The 23,941-nt window shown below is 48.4% G+C and overlaps 2 protein-coding genes across 2 annotated transcripts in view; one reads left to right on the top strand and one right to left on the bottom strand.

Annotated features, from left to right (window-relative positions):
- The window catches only part of LOC144893653 (uncharacterized), a 1,023,192-nt gene that overhangs the window by 167,158 nt on the left and 832,093 nt on the right, over positions 1 to 23,941 (top strand). The gene's annotated exons all lie outside the window — the stretch shown is intronic.
- LOC137435725 (protein unc-45 homolog B-like) overlaps positions 7,546 to 23,941 on the bottom strand; it is a 75,203-nt gene continuing 58,807 nt past the window's right edge. The window contains exon 20 of the mRNA XM_078784637.1: positions 7,546 to 8,432. Within this exon, the coding sequence (XP_078640763.1) occupies positions 8,175 to 8,432 (258 nt within the window). The 3' untranslated portion in view covers positions 7,546 to 8,174. The remainder of the gene's footprint in view (positions 8,433 to 23,941) is intronic.

Consider the following 23,941-nt stretch of genomic DNA (forward strand, 5'->3'; position numbering starts at 1 on the left):
AGGCCAGGTGGAGGACTTGTGCACAAAGGTACACACAGAAAGCACATTGTGGTTTAGAAGGAAAGCATCATAAACTGTTTGGCCAGCAGGTTGCAGGCCAAGGTGAGATGAGGTCATGGAAGTGTAGAGCCCCGGGTGAGGGCGGAACACTCCCCTCCCTACCCCCCCACTCCCCTCCCTACCCCCCCACTCCCCTCCCTACCCCCCCACTCCCCTCCCTACCCCCCCCACTCCCCTCCCTACCCCCCCCCACTCCCCTCCCTACCCCCCCACTCCCCTCCCTACCCCCCCCACTCCCCTCCCTACCCCCCCCACTCCCCTCGCTACCCCCCCTCCCCCTCCCCTCCCTACCCCCACTCCCCTCCCTACCCCCCCACTCCCCTCCCTACCCCCCCCCACTCCCTCCCTACCCCCTCCCCCCTCCCCCCTCCCCTCCCTACCCCCCCCCACTCCCCTCCCTACCCCCCACTCCCTCCCTACACCCCCCACTCCCCTCCCTACCCCCCCCACTCCCCTCCCTACCCCCCACTCCCCTCCCTACCCCCCCACTCCCTCCCTGCTCCCCACCCCCCCCCCCTACCCCCACTCCCCTCCCTACCCCCCCCACTCCCCTCCCTACCCCCCCCCACTCCCCTCCCTACCCCCCCCACTCCCCTCCCTACCCCCCCCCACTCCCCTACCCCCCCCACTCCCCTCCCTACCCCCCCCACTCCCCTCCTACCCCCCCCACTCCCCTCCCTACCCCCCACTCCCCTCCCTACCCCCCACTCCCCTCCCTGCTCCCCACTCCCCCCCCTACCCCCACTCCCCTCCCTACCCCCCCCCCCACTCCCCTCCCTACCCCCCCACTCCCCTCCCTACCCCCCCCCCCCCACTCCCCTCCCTACCCCCCCCCCCACTCCCCTACCCCCCCCCCCACTCCCCTCCCTACCCCCCCACTCCCCTCGCTACCCCCCTCCCCCCACTCCCCTCCCTACCCCCCTCCCCCCTCCCCTCCCTACCCCCCCCACTCCCCTCCCTACCCCCACTCCCCTCCCTACCCCCACTCCCCTCCCTACACCCCCCACTCCCTCCCTACCCCCCCACTCCCCTCCCTACCCCCCACTCCCCTCCCTACCCCCCCCCCCCCCACTCCCCTCCCTGCCCCCCACTCCCCCCCTACCCCCACTCCCCTCCCCACTCCCCTCCCCCCCCCCCCCCCACTCCCTTCTCCCGGAACCGCCTGGAAGATGGTACAGCCCAGAAGCAGCTGGCGGCCAATGATGCGACCTGCTGCACATGAAGGCGGTCCCAGAGTTCATGTGGGCCATGGCTGCAGTTGAGCTTTAATTTCACTTCAAACACTCAAGAGGAACTAAAGCTGGGTATGTACTTGGAGCAGTATGGCAGCCATCTTCAAAGTCAATGTTTTGATGAAGATAGTGATAAAACAACAACAGTACATGTGATAAAATCAGAGGGACCTGTTTATATGGAGATTATGCAATTCCTAGTGACGTGGCAGGAATTCTTGCTATCCATGCTTTTAATTTAGGATGGAAGCAGGAAGTGCCATTTTTGTGTTGAAAAGCTCCTCTGGGATAAAAACAACAACAAAATAACAGGCATTTTAAGGCCATTTTCCCTGCAAGAGCGGGGGTTAGCCTTGCGGTCCCCAATCCCCATGACAATCTTCTCCATTTTGCCATATTTTCTGCATCTCCCCTTAACCCCCTTGCCCGCATTTCTTCTTCCACCATCTTTAGCCAAGTCTTTCTCGGTCTTCCCCGTCCTCGACTTCCTTCTACATTCATTTCCATCACTCTTCTCAACCAGTCACTTTCATCCTTCCTCAACACATGACCAAACCATCTTAAACTCTTTCTCTTCACAGCATCCATCACAGGCTCTATTCCCATCATCTTTCGCAATTCATCATTTGTCTTCCTCTCTCTCAACGATACTCCGCACATCCACCAAACCATTCGCATTTCCACCCTTTCCAACCTTCGTTGCTGCTCTACGTTCATTACCCATGTCTCGCTCCAATAAACCATAACCCTTCTCATACATGCAGCATACACCTTTCCCTTCAGCTTCAACGACACCCCTCCTCGTCAGCATGCCACTCAGTTCCCGAAACTTCTTCCATGCACATCTCACTCGAGCAACCGTTGCCGAGTCTGATCCACCTTCTCCATTCAGCATGTCTCCTAGGTAACAAATGTTTTCACACCTTCCAGCTTCACGCAATCTCCAAGATCCAACTCAACATTTCCTCCATCTGCAGCTCCCTCTGTGCACACCTTACACTTGAATGTAGCTGCCACACTGGTTAATGACCCTCTCAGACCACTACATTTTTGATGAACCCACTCAGCGCACATTGTACATTGAATGGAATTCACTCCGACACCCTTCCTGCACACAGCACAGGGCCACTTCCCAGTTCTTTCCACCTCACCACTTGCTTTACCACTTGCCATCACCTTCGTCTTTCCTGTATTCACCTTCAGACCTTTTGTCTCCATACATTCCTTCCACTTGTTCATCTTTTCCTTCAGTCCATCCATACTTTCTGCAATCAACACCAGATCATCTGCATACAACAACTCCCACGGTAAACCCTCCTTTACGTTTAAACCCTCCTCCTCTGGGATAAAGTTTGAAATGTTTTTGCCATTTCAGGTTATTATAGTTTATCAGATAACTCAAAGCAACTTACTTGTAGGATTTTTTTGTTTGTTGTAAACAGAATCGAGGCTCGTGTAAGAGCTTAGACATTGAACATGAAAACATGCACAGACACATAAAACATACAATGAAGGGAGTTACATTACATACAATTTGGGGGGGTGGGGGAGGGGGGGAAGCACACAAACACAACAACAGTAGAGAACAGGGACGTTGGTAGATCTGTGGAAGGGGGAGGGCTGGGGGAGGAGGGTACATGATATAAAGTAATGAACACTTCTAGGAATTTCAGGAAAGAAGTTGGGGATTTAAAGAGGAGGATTTGGGGTGTTTTAACAGGGGTAGAAAAGATCAAGGTTTTGGATGGGGGAAGATAAGAGATGGTGGTGAACAGCTGTTTTAAAGACCTGGAGGGAGGAGTGGGATTGAAGAGAGTGTGGGAGCTTCTTCCACAGATGGGAGAAAAGGGGAATGAAGGAGTGAAGGTGAGCAGAGAGTCTTGATTTTGGCAGTTTCACCAGAAGAGGGTTGCTGGCAGATCTTGTGCGACCTGCAGGAATATTTGAGGGTAGAGCACAGACAGAGCAAGACAAGGAGGAGCAAGGCCAGAGAGGAGTAGGTAAAGACAGAAAGACCACCAACCTGCCTGCAGTGAGATAGAGAGAAAGGCCCACAGAATCAGCTCAGGAGCACCAGCCAGAAAGGCCAATCACGAGCACCAACCCAGAGGGGAGAGCAGTTTTTTTTTTTTGTATACAAGATCGAGGCTCGTGTAAGAGCCAACATCAATCACAAAAAAAAAACCCCGACACACAAAACATACAATAAAGGGAGCGGGAGACAATATGGGGAGAGAGAGGGAAGCACACAAGTACAACAGCAGAGAACAGGGACATCGGGAGATCTGTGGGAGGAAGAGGGCTTGGGGGTGGAGGCATGGGAATGGGGGGGAGGGGAGGGGTGGGAGAGGTATAAACCACATGGACACGTATTCCATGGTATAAAACAAAGAGTGTTCCATTGAGCTGCAAATGAAAGCTTTGTATGTGGTGAGGAGCTCAGGTGTGCCAAGGAAGGACTTCGCACGACGGAGGATGCCCAGTCGGCGACTGGCTTTGGAGGCCAGATTTGAAATGTGGTTTTCCCAGGAAAGATCATGGCAGATAGTGAGACCCAAAAGCTTGAGTGACAGGACTTCTTCAAGAGGATTGTTCAGAAATTAGATGGGAGGGTTTTCCAGACGGTCTTTTCGGAGAGACAAAGTGAGAGTGTGAGATCTTTCAGGATTGAAAGACATGTTGCACTTGTTTGACCAGTTCGTGATTTTGTCCAGGTCTGCAGAGAGTGAGGAGGCTGCAGACTGCCGATCTGAGGGATGAGGTATGGAGCGGCAGAGAGTGGAGTCATCAGCAAAGAGATAAAGAGGTTTTTCCAGAGAGTCGGAGAGATCATTGATGAAGACCAGAAAAAGCACAGGGCTCAGAACACTACCTTGGGGAACTCCAGCCAGAACAGGAAGGGGAGATAATAGAATTCCATTCCGGGTCACACGTTGACTACGACCAGAGAGGAAGTCGGATCTTGCTGATGAAGATACCTTTGCATCAAATTGGCCATCTGGTACCCAGTCAATATACCATTAGAATCAAAACATGGGAGGTCACATTTACATCAAAGTTAGACTGGGGTTATCAGCATTGACGATTGACAGCCCTGGTGTTGCCTTAATGTCTTAGGGTCTTGAGTTTGAGCCCTTGTCGTGGCGTTCAAATAACACCAGGTGGGCTGACTCAGCCTGTGATCCTTCTGAGGTCGGCAAGATGAGTACCATCTTACTGGGATAATAAGCCATTCGAGTATCCTGCGTCGGAGTGGCGACCAGTGCAGGATTGTACCTTTTAGCCAATGAAGCTGCCTTGGCAGCTCCTGTGCACCTCACGTCGTGAAAGGGATGCTTATCAGCATTGACTAAAATGCATGTTGGATTAAAGAGATGTTCTAATTGCGATAGATACATTGATCATCCTAAACACATCAAAGTAATTTTGAATCTCATGGTGATCTTGCAATTCTGTAACATGGTTCAAACACAAATAGTGGGGCAACTTAGCATAACAATTGTGCATTTTGCGAGGAAAGCACCAAATTTGGCACACTAGTAGACTATCATATTATGAAAAGATCTGGATATTGGGCCATCTCAGATTCAGAGATTTGATTTTTGCAAGATTTCGATTCGATTGGGATCGAAGAGAACACCTTCTTCGTCTTCTGTACAGTGAAGTTGCCAGCCCTGAATTATCTGGCTACATCTGGGTGCTTCATTGGGAGTGCAACCATGTCCCTCAGGTGAACAGAGACCCACCTGGCATAGTGTGTGTGGTCTAAGGCATGGGACCAGTTCCGTCAGGGCATTAAGGTACATCGTGAATGAAGCCTGCCACAGAGAACGCACGTAGACCAGTACCAACATCTCTAGTTCCAGCACAGTTGCCCAGTACTGAAAGTTGGGAATGTCTTCTCCTCTCTGGTGACACCAGTCTTCGAACTCGGGCAGGTCTTCTGCATCATCAGCATATGTCATACAGTGGCGTTCATACGCACGGTGTTGCAGGATGTGCAGTGCCGCTGCAGTGATTTGATGAGCTCTTCTTGTGCGGGTGACGTGGGCAGCTCGTAGGAAGGAGTCGGCCGTCCCTGGCGTTGCAATCTCAGCTTGCAAATCTGCAAAATCTGCAAATCTTGCAAAAATCAAATCTCTGAATCTGAGCTGGCCCAATATCCAGATCTTTTCATAATATGATAGTCTACTGGTGTGCCAAATTTGGTGCTTTCCTCACAAAATGCACAATTGTTATGCTATATTTAGCTTAGCTGCCGGACTAAAATGCCTTATTCGTTGTTCTGTGTTGCTGTGTTTTTGCCTGAGGATGAACTGCTGAAATCTGTCTATCCGGGTTCTTCCCAACATCTTTGTTCTTTTCACATTTCTTTCTACTTTTTCATAATTCTCTTTATTCATTCTAATTCTTGCTTCTTCTTTATTTCTCTCTTTCTTTATCTATCTTGGGAGCAGTGAATTATTGCAGAAGTTTTTTCTGGAAGGTTCACTTGGCCGCAACTGGATGGGTTTGAGGGTTGTGGAGTAGCGGCTGAAACCAGAATCCTATCCAGGTTCCTTCTGATGTCTCCATCTTTCTTTCCTCTTTATTTCTTCTGGTTCCTTCTGATGATTCCAATGCGATATTTGGATTTCCTTTTCATTTTAAGGGGGCATTATACCATTGAAGGCAAAAAAAAAACATTTTTTTACAAATATACAAATGCATCAATTAAAATGTTTGTTTCCTAGTATTGTATATATGTACCAAGTTTGAACGTAAATGGACTTGTCATAGAGAAGATATAAGCTGTAAAGTGGTAATTCATCATTTGTATGCATCTGGTTACCATGGTAACCATGCATAATATAATGCTATGTAATGTATACCAATGTAATGTTCATATATCAAGCAACATGTACATATATAGTTTTACATATTTTCAATCAGGACATTTTATCAAAAAGTGCATTACTGTGATTCAGTGTTGTTTTTACTGTGTTCAGTGTAATGGGGAGCTTATATCTTCTCTATGACAAGTCCATTTACGTTCAAACTTGGTACATCTATCTATAATTCCAGTAATCTCTGTGTGTTTGTTTGTACGTTTGTACGTTTGTTTGTTTGTCTGTGACCGCTGTTTCTCGACAACCACGGGTCCGATATACTTTAAACTTGCCAGGTATATTGCTGGGGACCCGAGGATGTGCTTTTTCAAGGTTTGAAATTAATCGGACAAGTACTTACCGAGCTATGGCGATTTAGCCGTTCGCCGTTCGCTTTGGCGTTGCGAATGGACCAAACCATTGCATGTAAATAGAGGGGGGGGTTCTGTGGTCGTTGCGAATGGACCAAACCATTCATGTAAATAGAGGGGGGGGGGGGTTCTGTGGTCGTTACTGCCACGTGGTTTCAAAGTTTTTTTTTGTTGTTGTTGTTTGCACGCATGTTTTTTTGCACCCACGTACGGGCACGCCCTAGGATGTTTACACACACACACCCCTACACAAATTTTTTTTTTTTTTTTTTTTTTGGCAAGGAACGGGCACCCACGTACGGGCACGTCCTAGCTTATATATAGTACGGGCATGCCCTAGTCTATCTATAATTCCACTAATCTCTGTGTGTATGCGACCGCTGTTTCTCGACAACTACCGGTCCGATATACTTGAAACTTGCCAGGTATATTGCTGGGGACCCGAGGATGTGCCTTTTCAAGGTTTCATATTAATCGGACAAGTAGTTACCGAGCTATGTCCAAAAAACGATTCGACCAATCAGAGAGCAGCGAGCTACCGAGCTATGGCGATTTAGCCGTTCGCCGTTCGCTTTGGCTTTGCGAATGGACCAAACCATTTCATGTAAATAGAGGGGGGGGGGTTCTACCGTACTCGCAAGCCGTTCGCTTTGGCTTTGCGAATGGACCAAACCATTTCATGTAAATAGAGGGGGGGGGATTGTCACCGTACTCGCAAGCCGTTCGCTTTGGCTTTGCGAATGAACCAAACCATTTCATGTAAATAGAGGGGGGGGGATATAATTTTAGATATATATATAGTACGGGCATGCCCTAGTATATACAATACTAGGAAACAAACATTTTAATTGATGCATTTGTATATTTGTAAAAAAATGTTTTTTTTTTGCCTTCAATGGTATAATGCCCCCTTAAATCATCTACAGTGATCTTTTCCTTCAGGGTGACTATTTGGTTGTTGTAAGGTATTTGATGGGGACTTGATGAAATCATCTTTGTTATGTTACCACCAAGAACATTCATCATTGTTGCTTTTAATCGTATAGCATCACAGCAACTTTGGCAATCTCTATCATGAGGCAATAATAATTTATGTTTTTATTTTTTAATTATAAATATTGTTAACTGGTTTGAATCATCGTTTATGAATATTGAGTTATATGTGCAGTTCAATGAAATGTGTGAAAAAAATATTGCTTCCCAGTTCTACCTTAAGATAAGGGACGGGTCGTTTTGATTCCTTCGTAAATTTGCATCCGGCTGGAATCAGGAATGTGAGCATAAATGTCTGTGCCAACGATAGTTGCACTTTTAAGGGGTTTCAATTTGCGGTCGTCATCTGTTGTAATTCCATTGATGATATTATTGTTGGGTTTCATTGTATCTTCATATGTAGAACATTGCAAACATTAACTTTGATATCAACCTTTAAAAAACCCCAAGCTAACCAACAAACCCTGTGTCAGCTGCTACGCAACCCCCCCCCCCACCCCCCCAAGAAGTAACAAGAGAAATATAAATGCACAAAGGGGCGATAACAAATAAATTCCATGTGTCAAGGAACAGGAATTTTTTTTTTTCCCAGCAATCAATGACAAATATTTCAGTTGCAAAAAGAAGGAAATGGACATTGGATGCACCTTTTAGCTATAAGGCTTGATCAAATCAAAGTCCATGGCTTTGCTCAGGCATTCCTGAGCCAGTTTAGAGAGATGTTTCTTTTCTTCTGTGGTGTCTTTTGCTTGCACGATTAGGATTTCCAACATTTCCGACTCCATGAGATTCTGGGCCACTTCCCGTGCGCAGGCCATCAGGCTGAGTGTAATGACAAAACCACGGTGCTGGATCTCCAAATTGGTGTGTAAAACAAGCCGCTGCAGGATGTCCAGCCACTGTGTTGTCTACGGGGTGAATGGCAACCAAGTATTCATAATTGCATCATGCAGGATAGAATGAAAGCCTTGTAGAAGAAAAGAAAGGGAGGTTAATTCCTGTTCTGTTAACAGAATTGTGGTAGTGATTCCAACCAAGTTATTGATTGGAATTGCAACCAATTTACAGTGAAGAAACATCTTGTTCCAAAAAAACGGCTACCTTAACAATCAATTAGAAATGCAAAACAGCAGAATAAAATTGGATTTGTTTACATTGAAAATCTATATTTGTGTGTCTGTGTATATATGTGCATGCATGTGTGTCGGTGTACAAGTGTGTGTACGTGGATGTGTGTGTGTGTGTGTGTGTGTTTTTGTGTGTGGGTTTGTGTGTGTGTCTGTGTGTGTGTGTGTGTGTGTGTGTGTGTGTGTGTGCTTGTGTGTGTGTGTTTGTGTGTGTGTGTGTGTGTGTGTGTGTGTGTGTATATATATATATATGTGTGTGCATATATGTGTATGCATCACCACCTCGAGGCTGTGTGTGTGTGTGTGTGTGTGTGTGTGTGTGTGTGTGTGTGTGTGTGTGTGTGTGTGTGTGTATGTGTGTGTATGTCTGCGTGTGTATGTGCATATATATGTGTGTGTCTGTATGTGTGGATGTGTATATGTGTGTATGTATGTGTGTATCTTCTTCTATATATATATAGAATCATCGCCCCCTTCATCGCCACCAGTCTAAATATATTTGTTTGTTTTTGTTTGTCTGCGCAAGCTAATCTCCTGAACGGTGAAAGATAGGAGGAAACCTCCAATACAAAAAATGTCGGGACGGGCCCCGGGAAGGTTTTAGGCTCGGTGGTGAGGCCGGTCGAGGCCCACCTCGGCCGGGCCGGGCCCATTTCGCAATTAAAAGCTGAGCTGAATTATAGTAGTCAATCTTCTACGGCCGTGAGTAAAAGCTGAATTATAGTAGTAAATTCATTCAAAAAGAACCCGGGCAACGCCGGGTGCTTTCGACTAGTATATATATATATATATATGTGTGTGTGTGTGTGTGTGTGTGTGTGTGTGTGTATGTGTGTATATATGTGTGTGTGTGTGTGTGTGTGTGTGTGTGTGTGTGTGTGTGTGTGTGTGTGTGTGTATATATATATATGTGTATGTCTGTATGTGTGTTTGTCGTTGAAGCTGAAAGGAAAGGTGTATGCTGCATGTGTGAGAAGTGTTATGATTTATGGGAGCGAGACATGGGTGATGAACGTAGAGCAGCAACGAAGGCTGGAAAGGGTGGAAATGCGAATGGTTCGGTGGATGTGTGGAGTATCGTTGAGAGAGAGGAAGACAAATGATGAATTGCGAAAGATGATGGGAATAGAGCCTGTGATTGATGCTGTGAAGAGGAACAGGTTCAGATGGTTTGGTCATGTGTTGAGGAAGGATGAAAGTGACTGGTTGAGAAGAGTGATGGAAATGAATGTAGAAGGAAGTAGAGGACGGGGAAGACCGAGAAAGACTTGGCTAAAGATGGTGGAAGAAGAAATGCGGGCAATGGGGGTTAACAAGGAGACATGCAGAAAATAGTGCAAAATGGAGAAGATTGTAATGGGGACCGCAAGGCTAACCCACGCTCTAGCAGGGAAAATGGCCTTAAAATGCATGTTGTTGTGTTGTTGTATGTGTGTGGATGTATATATGTGTATATGTGTATATCTGTGCATATACATGTGTGTGTGTGTGTGTGTGTTTGTGTGTGTGGATGTACTGTATGTGCGTGTTTGCGTGTGTGTCTGTGAATATGAGAGAGACAGAATTGTGAGGAACAGAAATGAAAAAACCAGATGTGTGTGTGTGACCCACTCCCCCCACCCCCGTGTGTGTGTGTGTGTGTGTATGTGTGTGTGTGAGACCCACTACCCCGTGTGTGTGTGTGTGTGTGTGTGTGTGTGTGTGTGTGTGTGTGTGTGTGTGTGTGTGTGTGTGACCCACTCTCCCCCGTGTGCGTGATGTGGGAGGGAGAGGATTTGTGCTCCTAAAGTCACATTTTACATGAGATGTAAAAACACATTTCAAACTGTATTTCCCATATGCACGCACATGCATTCACATGTTGTCAGAAGTAAATACATTGTGTAGATTACATTATTTGTGGATCTGATAAATTGGCAGTAACCATTTTGTGAAACTGATTGTGCAACTGCAGCATCTAACTCAAAATGTCGGAATGTCACACACGTCCATGCCCGTGGGATTCCCACGGGTGACCCCACCAGTCTATATTATAAAATAGTAGTGTCTGTCTGTCCATCCCAAAACTACTTCCTCAGTTATGGGGCTAGCCCCACCAAACCTTCTGTGGAACGTTTTGGGGTCTCAGAGGATGTTGTAAGGTGGGCAGGAGGTTTCAAAAGTTCCTCATTAAAATTATGATTTTGAAATTAACTCAATACGGACATGCTCCCAAATCTGGAAGTGAACAGATGATGACAATGAGTTGGTTTGATAATATCTCAATACAATCGTGATTTTACACAGTATTTTGTTATAGTATTAATTTATGATTGGATTGATGCTGTTTGGAATGAAAATTGATGTTGAATTTAAATATGAATGAGGAAATAACGTGAGGGTTTCTACTTTCTAAACGTGACATTCGTGGATTCGCCATATGCAGATTCACCATTGACTGGGGATAGAACCATTCAGACTGGGTACGTTTTTCGTGCAAGTCATTCACGAACCTGCTGTTCATGTCTGACGTTCGACTGAAGGTGGCACAGGAATGTGAAGTTTATTGGTTCCATGGTTTAGCATTCACAGTTTCAGCATTGTATTGTTGCGAATATGGAATTTGGCCTCCATATCCGCTTGTAAATATTCCCCTATTTTCTCCAATACTCCCCAACTTTCCCCGATCCCCCATTCCCTAGTCCCATTGCATGTAAATAACAATCAGTAGAGCCGACCTTCCCCTTATTCCCCCATTAAATGTCGTGCCCAGGTCCACCGCACCACACGTAGACAACTTTCGGACATCTTCCTAGTTATTCTTATTCTATGTCAGTTAAGGCCTCGTCTCCATTAATTATGACTCTTCGTTGCACCAGAATGTGATTATATGGCATCAGTAGTGAGTTTAGGACCTTTCCCATACCTCCTTCCATCTTCTTCCCCAACAATTACAACAACAACAGAGGAGATGGCGGCGGAGCGGGGGAGGATGCGTCCTCACACCGGCTCGATTAGCGCCATAGACCATGCGCTCCACGGGGTTACCACGAAGGGGCTCCTTGTCAGCTCCTCGTCAAGGGCGGAGCCTGGTAAACCCCCCGCACGCACCCAATGAGAAGCAACGTGCCGATTCCACGAGGCGGAGCTAACGAGCCGAGGGCGTGTCACTCCCCGCCGGATATACGCGGCCCCGCGCCGGATGTGACGTCAGATGCGCACCCAGCTTGGAGAAGGAAAGCCACCTGCGAGCGCTGAGTCAGATGCGCCCCCAGCTTGAGCAGACAAGACGCCATCCGAGCGCTGCGACCTCCCCGCATCTCTGGACCGGACCGAGTCGATTCTGACCTTTGAGCCCAGGTGCACCTGGAGCCATCGCTACCCGCCTGTCCTTTCCATCAATCCCCGTGTGAGTCAGCTTTGTCCCGTTTATCTGTCGTCTGTTGGGAATAATATAAGATTGTGTCTAAGTGCTTGTCTTTCTATGCTGTCCCTCTTGTAGTTGTAATCTAACCTTCCGCCTTAATATAACCTCCTCCGGAGGTCTTGAGAACTGAACCCCTGGTGTCGTATTGTGTTATTGTAATCCAGCCGGGTGTCTTCTTTTTCTTATTGAGCCAGCATCGCGCGACTTCGTCAACGTTCGGGCACAATCGGGTAACTTGTGCAGACGTGGTCATACCATAAAACCGCTCGGTAAATAACATCCAAGCCACGTCTGTAACAATTGGTGTCGAGGAGTGAGATTCGGACCCGGGACTAAATTAGTTAGGCCCAAATTTTGGGAGGGAAAATCGAGCCGGAGCGCGTACGGCGCTCGACCAAATCGATCCGGAGCGCGGTCCCGCGGTTACTGCGCTCGACGAAATTATAACAGCAAAATTTGGATTGGTGTTACGAGACTCGAATTTTGAAAGTCGCGCTATGGCGGATCAAGACGGCTGGGGTCCGGTAGGAGAGAGTGAAGCAGGGTCGGTCCAGGACCAAATTGAGGGACATGAGGAGAGCGAAGCAGTGAGGGCGGCAGGTTCGCAAAATAGCGCCGTCACGCACGAAGTAGCGGGCGCGCAAAATGGCGCGCTCGCTCACGTGGTTGAAGGGTCCCAAAATAGCGGCGCCGCGGAGGGCGAGCCTGCGGTGGCGGCTGGGGACGCTGGGCAAACCGGGTTTGACCTCAGATTATTCTTGACCCAACTGAATGCAAAAATGGATAGGATGGAGGGCCAAATGAGGGTTGATAGTGGGCGATTAGAGGGCCAAATGAGGGGTACCGGTGAGGGATTAGAAAAGAAATTTGAGGAGTTAGACAACGGGATAAAAGAAGTAAAGAATGGGTTAACGGGGGTAGAAAACAGAATGGCCGCTCAAGAGAATCAGATAGAGGGAGTGAAACATGGGTTAACGGGGGTAGAAAACAGAATGGCCGCTCAAGAGAATCAAATAGAGGGAGTGAAAAATGGGTTAGAGGGGTTAGAAAACAGTATGGAAGGCAAATTGAGGGACATGAGGGACCAAGCGGAAAGGGAAGTTAAACAAATGGAGCAGCAGATAGAAGGGGTCAGAATGGGGGTAGAAACCAAACTGGATGCTCACAGGGAGGAAATGGAGCAGATGAGGGTGGCATCTGGGCAGGAGATGCAAGTGATGGGAGAGGAGATCAGAAGAGGAGTGAGTGAGGAGGTCGGAGGAGTGCGCGAGGAGGTGAGGCACTGTAAGGAGCACATGGAGAAGGAGGTGAGAAAGGGGACTGTAAAGTTACAAGGGGGCATAGAGGACCTGACGCAGGAGGTGGAGCAGCTGACGGTGGGACAGACGGAGTTAGTGGAGCAGGTTCAAAGGAACACTGCGGTATTAGGAGGTTTAAAAGCGACACAAAACGACATAAAAAACGACTTGATAGCGACAAAGAGGCAGTGTCAGACGGTACGTGAGGGACTGACAACGAGGTTGGACGAGGTGATAGAGGTAATGGAGACGAAGGACCGGCAGGTGAGGACGCACATGGAAACGGTCAAGGTAGCCTTGGAGGACGAGCTTGAGGAGACGTACCGGGGAATGAAAGAGGTGAAGCAGAAACTAGAAGAAGTGGAAGAAGGGATGAGCGAAATTAAGAAGCGACGGAGAGGGGATAAGAAAGAAATAAAAGAGGAGATAAAAGAATTGGTCCAAAGTCTGTGTTTGGATCGTGATGATGTGCTCATTAACCGGATGAGGGATTCGCAGGTGATGGAGGAGAAGCGAAGAGGAAGAGGACCCGGTGTAAGTGGTGACCAATATGGTCGTGCGTATGATGCGCCAGGGGATTTAAGAAGCTTGGGGGTCGAGATAGACCCGGGTGTTCGCGAAAGGCCGTTGGTGAGGTGTGTGACAGGTCTGGTGTGCGAAAGAGGAGGTGTGCGAGAAAGTCCGACTCTGGGGTGTGTGAGGAAAAAGTGCGTGCCAAGGAGTGAGGGTGCTGGCGAGAGTGAGTCAGTCCTAGCGTGTGTGCGAGGGAGCACATGGAAGCGCGGTGTGGTAAGTGTTACAGAGGGTGTGACGGGAGAGTGTGCGCAGGAGTGTGCGCGAGAAAGGTGTGTGACGGACAGGTGCATGAGGAAAGAGTGCGCTGTCAGAAGTAAGGAAGAGTGTCCACCTGTGGTGAGTGTTACAGAGGGTGTAACGGGAGAGTGTGCGCGAGAAAGGTGTGTGACGGACAGGTGCACGAGGAAAGAGTGCGCTGTCAAGAGTAAGGGTGAGTGCGCTGTCAAGAATGGAGGTGAGAGTAGTGAGAGTGACATGGAGCGTGAGTTAGTTGTGACAGGTGAGAGAGGATGTACACCTGGGATGGAAGGATGCACACCTGGAATGGTAGAGCGTGAGTGGGAATGCACGCTGGAGTTGGTGGTGAGGCACGTGGTTGGGTGTGCGAATGAGAGCACACCTGTGATTGTCACAGAGGAGGTGACCGAGGAGGGGGCGCGAAGAGGTGTTTTGGTGAGGTGTGCGACCAACGAATGTGTGCCAAAGTGTTCGGTGGTCAGGTGTGTGACCAAGGCTGTGAGTGGAATGGGTGTACCTGGGTGTGTAAGGAAAGGTACGAGGAGCATGGGCACGGCTGGATGTGTGAGCAAGGAACGGGCTGCGGGGTGTAAGCATGCAGGTGAAGCATCGACGTTAGACGGGGTAGAGTTTAGAACAACTTATAGCCGAATCGGGCCCTCGGTGCGTGCTGGGCCTCGCTTTGAACGGCCGCGTCCGTGCTCCACCAGGCGGAGCGGGCGGCAGGATAGGAAGGGTCGTCATGGCGACCACTTTTTGGTGAGGCATTCCGGCAGGCCGAGATCGAGCCATGGGATGGCTCCGTGCCGAGATGGTGCGTGGGATCTCGGCCCAGGTAAACCTCCTTCCCTGCACCGAGTGCCGGACGCATCCAGCCGCTGGCACAAAACAACCAGCATCCATGGCTTGGCTTTACGAAGCCGGGCTTTGGACAGGGATTGGCGCACCGAGAGGTATTAGTGAGTAGACTGGGTGATGAGGTTAGTGTTTTGGACCCAAAATTAGAGAAAAACAAAATTTGATGATTGGCAAGGGATTGGCAGTAGTGATTGGCAGATGATGGGCAGTGATTGGCAAATTTTTAATTTGTTGAAATTTGATGTGCAAAATTGGTAGTGAGAGACCCCCGATGTGGTGGGATGGCAAATCCACCATCCTTCCCATGTGGGGGCAAAGGAGCAATAGCTTATGGGGTGTATGGCAGTGAAAACTAGCCCGGGGGGGTTAGGATATTGTGTGTAGGGATCTAGAGAAGATGACCTTAGGTAACGTTAAGTTTAGTTAGTGACTGATACCTGTAGTGGGGACGCAGGTAGATTAGTGTGGATGATAATGACGAGGGAGCGCAATAGTTTAAAGGGACGACTGGGAAGCGCAAGTTTCAGAAGGGAGTAGTTAGCTGAGATGATGCCGTGTTTGTGAGAATTGAACAGGTGTGATTGCACAGGTGTGCAACTGGACAGGTGTGTGGAGCAGTGTATGAGTAGTGAGTGTGTGGATCAGCGCGAATGCGCTTGGGGAGAGAAGGGTGCAGGTGGCACCAGGTGTGAGAGCACAGGTGTGCAGGTACAGGTGTGTGGAGAGAGTTGGAGTGAGTGGTACGGAGTGGTGTGCATGGTGCGAAGGTGTGGATGGGGGAAGAGTGGACCCCTTTCACGAGCACCCGGGGCGGGTAGTGTAAGTGTTAGGTAGAGGGTGCAGGTAAATTGTGGTTGGATATTGGCATTTGTGGTGCGGTTGCAGAATGGTGTTGTGAATGGGTGCATTAGTGTTGTGGAAATGGCGGGGCGTGTAGCCTGTTAGTGTGTGTAGTTGGTTGGGCACTCCACCACTGTGAGGATGTCGGCCAGGTGAGGCCGCAGGTGGGCTCTGGGAGCCGGTAGAGTTGTGGATGGGGCCCGAGGATCCGGAGGATGGACCCGGGTAGCCCAGTGCCAGAGAGGGCACGGAGTGGGGAGAGCGCCAGAGGGCCTTCCCCAGGTAGATAGGTTAGGGTAAGGAGCAGGTAAGCTCGGAGGCAACTACAGTGGTGGAGGTGTGCAGGTGGGTAGACCCACTGGGAGAGGTACACGTCGCAGCCCAGAAATTGTACGAGGGCACCGGGAGATGAATCGGGGGAGTGAGACCCCAAATTGAAAAGCACCACAGTTTGGCCAATGGGAATTGGTTTTTTAGAACCCATAGTGTAAGAGGGCCAATGGTTTGGCCGGAGAAAGACCCCGGGTAGTGTAAAGTTGTTAAAGTCATTTAGGAAATAGTTAGGATTGATGAACCTGTCGCACCATACGCAGCCACTTACCTGTGGTGATGATGATGACTCCACACCTGTGTTTTCTTTGGTTGTGTTGCAGAAATGAGAATTGCTGTGAGGATTTGTGAGACGCATCACGACGTGGATGAGACATTGGGGTGATTCCATCTCTCCCTCCCTAGGAGGGACTGATGATGAATTGGTAATGGCAAATTTTGATGTTGAGTTGAAAATGGCAAATTTTGATGAGAGTTGAAAATGGCAAATTTGATTGGTTAGGAGGGAGAGAAGACGAATTTGGTTTATGGGAGGAACGGGGAAGACAGTAGGGATGTTTGTCGATTTGTAAAGTAGATGTTTATGGGTAGTGTTGTGTTTTGTGGATACAGTAAGGGGTAAGGGAGGGGCCATGTAGGTTACCTGGTGGGGGGGGGCGTACGATAGGAACGTACCTGTCTCACCTGGTTCCCATGTGCCCCCAGTGTGCATCACCTTACATTGCGTGCACTTTTGCGCCCTTACCACCTTACTCACTTGTCTGCTTCTTTTGTCTCCCACCTCCGAGGATCTGGCTTTGGGGTAGAGAGAGAGGAGAGAGAGGTGCTGGCTGCGCAGTTGTGGGCCTGCACTTTCGCTGTTTGCTGCCGGGATCGATACACCATATGGACCGCAATGTTTGTGGCCACCCACAATGGACCGCAGTTCGTTTGCGGCCAAGCACCACCCGGGGATGGACCTATGGGTCAACGTGGCACCTATGCCATACAGGTGAACCACTAATAGTTAACACCACCAAGTGCACCACAAGAAGAGCAAGAGACACCTGCAGGGTTAGGGGTTGTCGAATTTATTTTTATTCCAATGAACAATGGTGACTGCACCGATTGGTGGTGGGGTGGTGCTGTTGATGCTCGGGAAGGGTGCTCTGCACGTTATTAAAGGCCGTCGGCCACAGAGCACTCGTGGGTTGGTGTATCGATGTTGGCAAGCGCGCTCTCTCTATGCATAACATCTGCATGTGTTCCTCCAAAAACAGGTCCTGGATCGTAGTGTAAATAGCAGCGTAGTCTTGTAAATAATGCTCCCTACCGGCTGTATGTTTAGTTTGAGAATTCTTTCCGGATTCGGTTATCCTGTGGGTGTGTTTCTGTGAGGAGAAGGGTGCAACGTCGCAGGGGGACATATTTACTCATTTGTGAATATCTGTAAAACTGTCGCACTCAGGGTAGAGTTAATAGTAGAGGGAACTACATTGCGTGCCACACTAAAGTAGGTAAAAATTTATCGGGTCGGGACGCCCCGAGGGTAGAGAAGGGTGCAATGTTGCGAATATGGAATTTGGCCTCCATATCCGCTTGTAAATATTCCCCTATTTTCTCCAATACTCCCCAACTTTCCCCGATCCCCCATTCCCTAGTCCCATTGCATGTAAATAACAATCAGTAGAGCCGACCTTCCCCTTATTCCCCCATTAAATGTCGTGCCCAGGTCCACCGCACCACACGTAGACAACTTTCGGACATCTTCCTAGTTATTCTTATTCTATGTCAGTTAAGGCCTCGTCTCCATTAATTATGACTCTTCGTTGCACCAGAATGTGATTATATGGCATCAGTAGTGAGTTTAGGACCTTTCCCATACCTCCTTCCATCTTCTTCCCCAACAATTACAACAACAACAGAGGAGATGGCGGCGGAGCGGGGGAGGATGCGTCCTCACACCGGCTCGATTAGCGCCATAGACCATGCGCTCCACGGGGTTACCACGAAGGGGCTCCTTGTCAGCTCCTCGTCAAGGGCGGAGCCTGGTAAACCCCCCGCACGCACCCAATGAGAAGCAACGTGCCGATTCCACGAGGCGGAGCTAACGAGCCGAGGGCGTGTCACTCCCCGCCGGATATACGCGGCCCCGCGCCGGATGTGACGTCAGATGCGCACCCAGCTTGGAGAAGGAAAGCCACCTGCGAGCGCTGAGTCAGATGCGCCCCCAGCTTGAGCAGACAAGACGCCATCCGAGCGCTGCGACCTCCCCGCATCTCTGGACCGGACCGAGTCGATTCTGACCTTTGAGCCCAGGTGCACCTGGAGCCATCGCTACCCGCCTGTCCTTTCCATCAATCCCCGTGTGAGTCAGCTTTGTCCCGTTTATCTGTCGTCTGTTGGGAATAATATAAGATTGTGTCTAAGTGCTTGTCTTTCTATGCTGTCCCTCTTGTAGTTGTAATCTAACCTTCCGCCTTAATATAACCTCCTCCGGAGGTCTTGAGAACTGAACCCCTGGTGTCGTATTGTGTTATTGTAATCCAGCCGGGTGTCTTCTTTTTCTTATTGAGCCAGCATCGCGCGACTTCGTCAACGTTCGGGCACAATCGGGTAACTTGTGCAGACGTGGTCATACCATAAAACCGCTCGGTAAATAACATCCAAGCCACGTCTGTAACAGTATGTTTGCTTGCTTTTGGCTTCCCACCCATGCATAGCACAGGTACCTCACTGGTAATTTTAATGTTTTGCAAGAGTTGTTCAAACTTATCCACAACTTTTTGTTCCAGACAACCAAACACATGACATCACTGAAAGTTTGTGAACTCGTCATGACAACATCTGGACACCCGTTTGAAGTGGTCACAGCTGTGAAAGGCATTCTGGGTATTTCTAGAATAGTGGCAAAAATTGTCACGTGTTGGATGGCAGTTGTAAAGCGGGGTTTCTGGTGAGCAAAAATGTGGAATTAGCTGATATTTGCAGGACATTAACTGTATGGTTTCATGGTCCATATCTTTCACGCTCTAGTGTGTTTGATGTAAAAGGTTTAAAACCACAAACAAATGGGTAAGATGAACAGGTTATAATCTTTAACATGTATTCATCAGTAAAAATATACAACTAATGTCACAAAGTGCAGGATAACCGAGAACCACCCTGTTATTGTAATAGCTGATGTCTTGCATAATGCACTACTTTTCTTCTGCAGCCTCTTTTGTCACTCACAAACAAACCCTGAGGAGGTGCCCCACCCACCACCCTAGAGGCTAAGCAACGCTAATCTTCATCGCCACCGAGAGGCTAAGCAACGCTCATCTTCATCGCCACCGAGAGGCTAAGCAACGCTAATCTTCATCGCCACCTAGAGGCGAAGCAACGCTAATCTTCATCGCCACCTAGAGGCTATTGCTAAGCAACGCTAATCTTCATCACCACCTAGAGGCTATTGCTAAGCAACGCTAATCTTCATCGCCACCGAGAGGCTAAGCAACGCTAATCTTCATCGCCACCTAGAGGCTATTGCTAAGCAACGCCAATCTTCATAGCCACCTAGAGGCGAAGCAACGCTAATCTTCATCGCCACCTAGAGGCTATTGCTAAGCAACGCTAATCTTCATCACCACCTAGAGGCTATTGCTAAGCAACGCTAATGTTCATCGCCACCTCGAGGCTATTGCTAAGCAACGCTAATGTTCATCGCCACCTCGAGGCTATTGCTAAGCAACGCTAATCTTCATCGCCACCTCGAGGCTATTGCTAAGCAACGCTAATCTTCATCACCACCTAGAGGCTATTGCTAAGCAACGCTAATCTTCATCGCCACCTAGAGGCGAAGCAACGCTAATCTTCATAGCCACCTAGAGGATAAGCAACGCTAATGTTCATCGCCACCTCGAGGCTATTGCGAAGCAATGCTAATGTTCATCGCCATCTAGAGGCGAAGCAACGCTAATCTTCACCATCTAGAGGATAAGCAACGCTAATGTTCATCACCGACTAGAGGCTAAGCAACACTCATGTTCATCGCCATCTAGAGGCTAAGCAACACTCATGTTCATCGCCATCTCGAGGCTAAGCAACACTCATGTTCATCGCCATCTAGAGGCTAAGCAACACTCATGTTCATCGCCATCTAGAGGCTAAGCAACACTCATGTTCATCGCCATCTAGAGGCGAAGCAACACTCATGTTCATCGCCATCTAGAGGCTAAGCAACGCTAATGTTCATCGCCACCTAGAGGCTAAGCAACGCTCATGTTCATCACCATCTAGAGGCTAAGCAACACTCATGTTCATCGCCATCTAGAGGCTAAGCAACACTCATGTTCATCGCCGTCTAGAGGCTAAGCAACGCTAATGTTCATCGCCACCTAGAGGCTAAGCAACGCTCATGTTCATCGCCACCTAGAGGCTAAGCAACACTCATGTTCATCGCCATCTAGAGGCTAAGCAACACTCATGTTCATCGCCATCTAGAGGTGAAGCAACACTCATGTTCATCGCCATCTAGAGGCTAAGCAACGCTAATGTTCATCGCCACCTAGAGGCTAAGCAACGCTCATGTTCATCACCATCTAGAGGCTAAGCAACGCTCATGTTCATCACCATCTAGACTCCTAGAGGCTAAGCATCGCTCATGTTCATCACCATCTAGAGGCTAAGCAACGCTAATGTTCATCGCCACCTAGAGGCTAAGCAACGCTAATGTTCATCTCCACCTAGAGGCTAAGCAACGCTAATCTTCATCACCATCTGGAGGCTAAGCAATGCTGGTCTTCATCGCCACCTAGAGGCTAAGCAACGCTAAACTTCATCACCATCTGGAGGCTAAGCAATGCTGGTCTTCATCTCCACCTAGAGGCTAAGCAACGCTAATCTTCATCACCATCTGGAGGCTAAGCAATGCTGGTCTTCATCGCCACCTCGAGGCTAAGCAACGCTAATCTTCATCACCATCTGGAGGCTAAGCAATGCTGGTCTTCATCGCCACCTCGAGGCTAAGCAACGCTAATCTTCATCGCCACCTAGAGGCAACGCTAATGTTCATCTCCACCTAAAGGCTAAGCAATGCTAATGTTCATCTCCACCTAGAGGCTAAGCAACGCTAATCTTCATCACCATCTGGAGGCTAAGCAATGCTAATGTTCATCTCCACCTAGAGGCTAAGCAACGCTAATCTTCATCACCATCTGGAGGCTAAGCAATGCTGGTCTTCATCGCCACCTCGAGGCTAAGCAACGCTAATCTTCATCACCATCTGGAGGCTAAGCAATGCTGGTCTTCAGCGCCACCTCGAGGCTAAGCAACGCTAATCTTCATCGCCACCTAGAGGCAACGCTAATGTTCAGCTCCACCTAGAGGCTAAGCAATGCTAATGTTCATCTCCACCTAGAGGCTAAGCAACGCTAATCTTCATCACCATCTGGAGGCTAAGCAATGCTAATGTTCATCTCCACCTAGAGGCTAAGCAACGCTAATCTTCATCACCATCTGGAGGCTAAGCAACGCTAATGTTCATCTCCACCTAGAGGCTAAGCAACGCTAATCTTCATCACCACCTAGAGGCTAAGCAACGCTAATGTTCATCTCCACCTAGAGGCTAAGCAACGCTAATGTTCATCTCCACCTAGAGGCTAAGCAACGCTAATGTTCATCTCCACCTAGAGGCTAAGCAATGCTAATCTTCATCGCCATCTAGAGGCTATTGCTAAGCAACGCAGTTATTTATGTCAAATAAATGATCCAAAGAAGGCTTTTTAGTTTTTCAGGGTTGTTTGCTTGGATTGGTTATTTTTGTGTTTCATGGAGTTTTTTTGAAAGATCACAAAACTGGTTGTTTATATATAATAAAAGACCACAGAATGTTATTGTATTGGGCTGGTCTTTCAGGTGATATAATTGCTCAATTCCAACCACCTGACAAGAAATTGGCCTTGTACAGTAATGTTTCTAAAATACATGAGTTATATTTTTGTCATGTGAAAGGAAAGCATATGAACAATAGGGTGGAGTGAAAATAGCCCCCAATTTTTTTTTTTGAATTTTAACTAGCTAGATATGCCAAAAGGTGCCATTACATCTATAGAGCACTGTGTTAAAATTGTATTAAAATTGAACAATATTTTGATCTCCTTCAGTAACTTTTTATTTTACTATACTATGCAACATAGTAAAACAGCTCATAGATGCATTCAAATCATAGGTCTATTATAGTTTGTCTCAGAATGTTACAGTCACACAGTTACAATGTGAAGTGTGTGAAGTCGCGCTTCGATTCAAACGATGGCATCATCTGTCGCGAGGCGACACGGGCACGGATGAAGCCGTCTCGCCTTTTCTTGCCACACACAGCTTGAGCGGCCTTGGTCACGAGTTTCACAGTCCTTTCCACAGCCTGTGTGTGGCAAGGGAATTTAGGGAAGAGGACAGTTGGGGTGACATCCATCGTGATAAGTTCCTTCAGCTCAGGGTCTGACATGCCTCGGATCACGGGAGGCTCCGAGATGGCGCACGCTCCCCAGTCAATTAGGTCGAAGTACTCCACTGCGTCAAAGTTGAGTTTAGCGGGGACCTTGAACCGTCGTATCTGTCCAGTAGGCTGTCTGTCTGTTGCTCTGGCTTTCATCACTCGCCGCAAGCCCCATTCTCGTATTTGAGGTCGATGGTCAGTTATCATGGCCAGGAGTATATTTTCCGGATGTGCAAAGTACGCGTTGCAGTGCATAACAGGGTCAACGATCTTCGTGTGTTTAGCGCTAAGGTATCGTGACTTGACGATCATCTGGTGGATGTGCCTGGCTCCATCTTTGCATGACGAGTGGACTTTGATGGAAAACCACATTGGAGCATACACTCGAATGATATATGTCACCATGGTTTTCAACTTCTCAGGTGGTGTCTTGACGCTGATGTACAGTCGGAGTATTCTATTAGCTGTTGTAAGCCACCGAGAGTGATTCAGGCATCCAGGGTTTCGTAGGGCCAGATCGACGCTGCATTCACCTTCGCTAATGCCATTGCACATTTCCAAGAGATATCGCTGGTCTGTACTCCAGTCTCTCGGGTCCACATTCGGCAATGCCTGACTCAGTTTCACTGGCGTAAACGATGTTACAGGCTGTTCGTTACACGTTGATAGACGTTTTCCGATGGGTCCTGAGAATCCACGCGGGCCTGTAGTTGTGCCGTCGAGTTCCTCGAACAGATACCACAGCGGAAGTTCATTGGCATGAAGAAGACATATCAGCCACTGCAGTGGACGATTGAAGGTTTCTTCCAGTTGTCGTATAACACCTCCTGTATGTCCCATATTCATGTTAGTGCCGTCACACCCGACTACATTGATGTCCTCTGTCTTCACATTCCGTTCCTTCAGACTAGCGACTAAAGACTCTGAAATGCTTTTTCTGGATCCTGATGATGGAGTTGTGTGGCTGAAGTACGATGAACCGGGTTCTGCGATGATGCTGACGTGTTCTTCTTTGACCGTTGTTCGGTGATTCTTGTTGTCAGTGCCATGAACCTGAGTCATGGTGTTATCCTTCCTGCCATCAAAGTATAGTCCCTCTATGACAGTGCAGACATCACTTTGAAGTTCTTCTCGAGTTTTGCTACGTTCTCTGTGGATCTTGCTGCGATCAATTATTTTAGAACGGGCTTTTGGCGAAACTACGCCGAGATCGTGTAGAACTGATGTAGCTAATATAGCAGCTGATCTGTCAGAGACGCCAGTTCTGTCGCAGGCTTTAGCGAGCGAA

The sequence above is a fragment of the Myxine glutinosa genome, chromosome 9 (genome assembly GCF_964187855.1).
Source record: "Myxine glutinosa chromosome 9, kmMyxGlut1.1, whole genome shotgun sequence".
Taxonomy (NCBI): domain Eukaryota; kingdom Metazoa; phylum Chordata; class Myxini; order Myxiniformes; family Myxinidae; genus Myxine; species Myxine glutinosa.